The following is a 6,359-nucleotide window of genomic DNA, read 5'->3' as shown; positions in this document are numbered from 1 at the left end:
TGCGGAGCTCCTGGTGAATGCTGTGGCTGAAGCACTGAGGGCCTCACAGGAGTCTCCAAGCTGCTCCCAAATGTAGCTGAGCTCTGCCTGCTGATGTAGCCACAAGGGGCATGGGACAAGGAAGTCTGCACCAATCAGAGGAGCCGTCATTTGCGTGCGTGACCAATGGCAGGCCTTCTGCAGGGCCCCCAGGGAAAGAAGGGCTTGCCCTTAGGCCTGGGTGGAGACTGAAGCTGTGGTGGCCAAAGTTTGGTGCCTTCTGCAGCTGGGGCTTTGAGCTCAAAGTGGCTGGGCTGCCAGGCACCTGTGGCTCACATTCCAACGCTGGCCACCCCGAGGCTGAGACCTAAGGATCACTATTCAAGCTAGAGACTGAGACCTAAGGATCACTCTTCAAGCTAGCCGAGGCAGGCATATCTGAGAGTCTTATCCCCAATGAACCAGCCAAAGCTAGACCTGGAGGCTTGGCTCAAGTGGTGAAGCGCCAAGCATGAGTGCAAAGGCCTGGGGAGAACTCAAGACCGAGTTCGAGCCCCAGTTCTGACACACACAAAAAGAAGTGGGTGGTGCTGGCACGATGGCAGTTCGGTTGCGTGGGTGGCAGTCCTTTCCTCAAGGCAGCCAAGCCCCTGGGAAACACTAATAGCTGTCAATTGAAGGAGCCAACCCATTCCCCATCCCTAATACCTCAGCACGTGTACATGAAAAAGACACTTTCAAAAGAGTTACTTACAACCAAGTGGGTCACCACCAAGTGTGGCAATCAGTCACACCGCCTTAACATTATGTAGCAGTGCTCTAATGGCGCTTGGCTGACTTGAGGCCCCAGAGAGGGGTGGGTGCTTACCATGTCTCTCCTGTCCACTTATGCAAACCTATAATCAAGTGTGGCACATTGAAGATGACACTTTTCCTTGATCTTGGAATTGCCAAATGTCCCCTGGAAGAGCAAGCAACGCCATCAGTACACCCCTCCCATAGCCAAACAGCTCTGTTTGGTCCGCAGTGTCCACAAGACCCTCTACACAAGCAGCAAGAGACTCACCAGCCTGGCTCATTGGTACATCCGGGCGCACTAGCTCCCCCAGGACCCACTTTTCCCCTAGTGGACCACGGGGGGATGTCTGGACACATTGTGTCCACAGCTGGGGCAAAAGACTGATATTTACTGGTATTTAAGTGTAGACAAGCAGCAGCTCCAACGATGTAACAAAACACCTGCAGTTCACAGCCTCTGTACCCCAGAGGATCCCAACCCACAGTGTCACCGGTGCACGGCTAAGAAACCTGCCAGGTCCCACCGATTCCACCACCTTCACGACCTGTAAGGTGGAAATGGGGTTGGTGCCATTGTGCTTAGGCCCGTTCTTTTGCAAACTGTCGCCTTGCAGCTGGTTTTGTTGGTAGCACAAGCTTGCCTTATACCAGAATTTCCCCCTACTTGGGAATGGGGCTGTTTGTGCATAGGCGTTGTTGCTATGCTGAGTTGGGGTAGAGAAAGAAAACCTTCCAGGACAGGGAGGGCCTTACGGAGTAGGAAAACAGAGGGATTAGACGCTGTGCGATAACATTTTGGTCTTTTATTTTCCACGAGCATACGGGTACCAAAATCGTGGGTTCTCGGAGGACTTGGGTACAGCTGGTTACTGGGCAGATTTCCCCCCGTGGCAGCCCTCATCAGTGCTGCCCTCACTTAGGGCTGGTATTGAGCCATCACCGGAGACGAGCTGGCCTCCTCTCTCAGGGCACAGGTTTCGTGGAGATACATGGCTGCGGTGGAGAGGGACAGGGTCACGGTGAAAATCCCCAGGGGCAGCACATAGGAGAGGTGCTTGGTGTACACTTCATTTTTCCGAACCGGGAATGTGCTGGTAAATTCGAAGGTGCTGTGCCCATAAAAGTCGACAATATGGTTCCAGAACACAGCCGTGAGCGTGCAGAAGCTGCTTAGCAGTAGGAAGAGCACGGAAATGTTGTAGTGAGAGCGCAGGAAATCTGGGTATGGCGCCTTAATCCAACTGACCAAGATGGCTTCCGTGCTGAAGATCAGGACCACCGAGTTCATGAAGCTGGCCAGCAGGATGAGATCTCTTCCGTACAGGATTTCTGGGGGGATGACCCAGCTGTCGTTGCCGTTGCTGTGCATGGTCGCACTGATCAGGGAATCCGAGCCGTTCCATGTCTGGTAATAGTAAACTTTCCAGAGCCCGATGAAAACCACCTCAACTTGGTTGGCATCAAATTCCCAAATACGCCAGTGTCGACTAATTGCCAGTATAATGCCCAGAGCCCACGTGATGTACGTACAAACCAGGGCAGCGAACTCCATTCTTCCTTGTTTCATTTCTGAGAACCAGAACGTCAATTTGAGGATCCTTGAGGTCAGACCGGGAGCGCCATGGAAGAAAGCGGGGAGAGGAGAAAGAAGCGAGCGTCAGCAGGGCGACACGGAGCGGTGACCTATGCTAGCGCTCACGTCCATGGTCTGACAGCTATCGTAAGCATTCTGTGTCCATTTACGTGTCCTGTCTAGGTCGGGGAGGCTTGAAATCCAAGGCCAGGGCAGGACCATCCCTTAGCAGGTGCTCGCCTGCACACACAGCCGCGCAGGACACTGTCCGGTTGGTGTAAGAGGATTGGGAGGAGAAGCTGACAGGATCTGTCACGAGTTGAAATGTCCCTCTGGCTTATCCAACAACAAAAATTCTCATCATCTATTGAAAGCCAAGCATCTGCCGCTAAAGGCTATGCAAAGAGATGCTTGCCTGGCAGGATTTCACAGAGAAAAGTTAGGCGTAACGTCAGCGTCCACACACAGAGAAATGCTCAAAACTACTGTGGAATTTCCAAAAATATTCTTCTGGGTCAACACAAGAATGAGTTAATCTATATGAGTTGGATGTTAAGACCATAAAAGAAAACAATCATACATATGGGGCATTCACTGGTCTCAGAAAAGGACATACTTGCTTCTTTTTCCTTTCTTTTTTGTGCCGGTACTGCATTTTGAACTCAGAGCCCCACCTTCAACTCAACAGTGCCCAACCCTGATTTTCTTATTCTTTTTTTTCTAAGCCTGATTTTCTTGAACTCAGGACCTGGGCACTGTCCCAGAGCTATTGTGCTCAAGGACCGTGTTCTACCACTGGAGCCAAGCTCCACTTGCGGCCTTTTGGGGCTAAGAGGTGAACAGTCTCGAGGACTTTTCTGCTCAGGTTGCCTTTAAAGGACAATCCTTCATCTCAGCCTTCTGAGTAGCCATGATTGCAGGTGTGAACTACCAGGGCCCAGCTTGATGTAAACATTGTTTAAGCTTAACACACGCTTCTAGCTGGGCGCCACTGGCTCCTGCCTATAATCCTAGCTACTCAGGAGGCTGACAGCTGAGGATTGGAGTGCAAAGCCAGGCTGGGTAGGAAAGTCTGTGAGACTAACTATAAGAAAACTGGAAGTGGCTTGTGGCTCAAAGTGGTAAAGCACTAGCCTTAGCTGAAGAGCTCAGGGACAGTGCCCAGGCCCAGAGTTCAAGCCCTAGAATGGATAGAAAAAGCCCATGCTTCTGGGCAGGGTGTATGTGGGGGTGTCAAATAGAAAAAAACCAAAGTGCTGCAGGCTGGGAGTTTGCCCTAGTGGAAGGGTGCTTGCCTAGCATGCACCAGGACCTTGGTTGGATTCCTCGAGACTTCATACTTAGAAAAAAGTCAGAAATGATGCTGTGGCTCAAGTGATAGTGCTCTAGCCTTGAGAAAGCCTAAGGACATTGCCCAGGCCCTGTATTCAAGGCCCAGGACCATGAAATAACAAAAAAAAAAACAAAATAAAGCAACAAAAAAGTGATGCTAGGCAAGCATGTCTCACAATTCTAATAGGATGTCAGAAGGCCACGATCTGAGGACCGCAGTTCTAAGCCACCCCAGGCAGGAATGGCTGTTTGACCCTTACCTCCATTTAGCTGCCAAAAAACTGAACGGGAAGTAAGGCTACGGCTAAAGTGGTAGAGCATTATGACCCGTAAGGAAAAGGAAAGCAAGCCCAGAACAGTGCCCAGGACCCGAGATCCACCCCGGGATGGAGACACAAAAAGTATGCCCACTAAAAGAAATCCCGAGTATTTGAATGATGTAGACAAGGAAACTTCACTCTTATTTACCCCTCTGTCTGCAGTGTTCATGCTTTTAAGGAAAGCAGTTTTATATCCAATACCGGAGCCAATGGGAAATTAAAAATGTTTGTTAAATGTCTCTAATCATGGGCATCTGCACTGCTTTTTTTTGTACCCAACACTTGAAATCATATCATGTTTATTACCTTCGTCTAAATTCAACTTAAAATATCCTGACAGAGGGCCGGGAGTTTAGCCTAGTGTTAGGTGATTGTCTCGCATGAACGAAGACTCAGGTTCGATTCCTCGGTACCACATACATAGAAAAAGGACAGAAGTGGTGCTGAGGCTCATTGGTAGAGCTCTCGCCTTGAGAAAAAACCCAAGGACAGTGCTCAGGCTCTGAGTCCAAGCCAAGGACTGGCAAAAAATAAAACATAATAAATAAATAATCCTGAGACAGCAGGGCGTGGTGGCTCACACCTGGAATCAGAGCTACTCAGGAGGCTGAGATCCGAGGCTTGTGGCTTGTGGTGTGAAGCCAGCACAGGTCAAAAAGTCTGTGAGATTCTTATCCCCAATAAATCATAGAAAAAGCCTGAAATGGTGTTGTGGCTCAACAGGTAGAGCACCAGCCTTGAGACAAAGGAGCTCAGGGATAGTGCTCAGGCCTTGAGTTCAAGCCCCAAGACAGAAAGAGAGAGAGACAGAAAAAAGACGAATGAGGGAAAGGAAGGAAGGAAGAGCGAATGAGACCCAGAGAGACAGAGAGAGAGATAGGAGGAGAGAGGGAGGGAGAGATAGAGAGAGAGAGAGAGAGAGAAATGGAGAGAGAGAGAGAGAGAACTTTCCCAGATTTGAAGTAGTCCATAGAACTTATCATTGGACATTACTTGTATATTTTCTGCAGGTAGTCGCACATTTTCGAAGCAAACGTTCGTGAGTGTTCTTCAAAGAAATGGTTTGTACTGGAAGGGAGTAATCGCTATTTGACCTGAAAACATACAAAAGCTGCATCACCTAAAAGGAATATGGTTAGGCGTATTTGGGTGAGAAGAAATCTCAGCCATGCTGTCTTTCACCACATGTTCTTGAAATTCTTACCATCTGCTCTGTGTGGATCAAGCCCTACTCTGAATCCTCTGGGCAAATTACCATATGCCGTTGCCATGACAGTCCATGGCAGCTCAGCCATGATGTCCCTCAGGTCACAGAAGAGGAAACAGCATAGAGAGGGGAAATGGCGTAGTCAAGGACAGCAAGGGCAGTGTGGGTGGAGGCCCTCAGGGATGGACCCAGGGCTTCCTGGCTCTCGGTATTGGTTGGGCTTCATTCTCATGACAGAGGCTGCACAGAGAGAGGAATCCACAGTAAATTATGATGTCACCTCTCTCCTGTCAGAATGAAAGTGCTGCCGGGCGCTGGGCACTCAGGGGGTTGAGATCTGAGGATCACGGTTTGAAGCCAGCCTAGGCAAGACAATCCGCGAGGCTCTGATCTCTGATTAACTGTCAAAATGCTGGGAATGAAAGCATGGCTCGAGTGGTAGAGGCTTGGCTGAGAGGGTAGTCTAGGGGTACAGCGCTTGCCTAGCACATATGAATCCCAGAGATCAAGCCTTGCTACCACACACACACACACACACAGAATGAAAGTACTCAACACCAGAAGTAGACTAAAAATACCAAGTACTTCTATGTCTTTATCTCACCTTGAATAAGGAGTTTTCAAAGGATGATCCTTTGATCTGAAAGGAAAAACAGCACAAATGTTAGAGGAAAGAAAAGCAATCCAAATCCTTTCACATGGCTCGTGGGAATGTAACAGGATCCCTGAAGCAGAATTCCGGTGCCCCAAATGGCACCCTTAGGGTCCCTGGATTTGAGGCGCCTGTGATGTACCAGCAAGCAGGCCGAGCTTCACAAACTCACAAGGGAGGCCCCCGTCTGGGTGGAGGCCGCAGCAGCTCGGTCTCTAAGTCCCAAGTGCCCCTTGTCCTTCCCCAGCCATTTGCTCTCGAGGCTCTTACCTGTGAAGACGCCCTGAGCTAGACCTGCTCTTACCTGCTACACGAAGCTGTCACTCAGGGACAGCGACACGGAAACACCGGGATAAGGCGAGGGGATGGTGAGCGGCTGGCAGGACGAGGGTCAGCTCACTGGCCAGAGGCCATGACGGACACCCGCTCCTCTCACGGGCCCTCCATTGCTGCCCGCCTGGGGCCTTCTGAACGGGCGCTCCAGGTCTGGCTGCTAGT

At 50.2% G+C, this 6,359-nt stretch overlaps 1 protein-coding gene and 1 long non-coding RNA gene across 2 annotated transcripts; both read right to left on the bottom strand.

The window, feature by feature from the left end:
* Positions 1-1,693: 1,693 nt before the first annotated feature.
* On the bottom strand, positions 1,694-2,369 carry LOC150040008 (uncharacterized). Its single transcript, XM_090327457.1, has one exon. The coding sequence runs from the start codon at positions 2,342-2,344 to the stop codon at positions 1,694-1,696; it is 651 nt and encodes a 216-aa protein (XP_090183583.1). The 5' UTR covers positions 2,345-2,369.
* A 2,631-nt stretch (positions 2,370-5,000) lies between these two features.
* Positions 5,001-6,359, bottom strand: LOC150040007 (uncharacterized). The gene is made up of 3 exons (XR_016534122.1): positions 6,166-6,359; positions 5,814-5,849; positions 5,001-5,096 (listed from the first exon to the last, which is right to left on the bottom strand). It is a non-coding gene; the product is annotated as an uncharacterized LOC150040007 (long non-coding RNA).

This window comes from Megascapheus bottae, unplaced genomic scaffold, assembly GCF_031878675.1.
Source record: "Megascapheus bottae isolate mThoBot1 unplaced genomic scaffold, mThoBot2.hap1 HAP1_SCAFFOLD_263, whole genome shotgun sequence".
Lineage (NCBI taxonomy): Eukaryota > Metazoa > Chordata > Mammalia > Rodentia > Geomyidae > Megascapheus > Megascapheus bottae.
This window is presented reverse-complemented; position numbering and strand designations above follow the sequence as displayed.

Excerpts from the sequence above, each read along its gene's own strand:
- LOC150040008 (XM_090327457.1), bottom strand. The coding sequence starts at position 2,344 with ATGAAACAAGGAAGAATGGAGTTCGCTGCCCTGGTTTGTACGTACATC.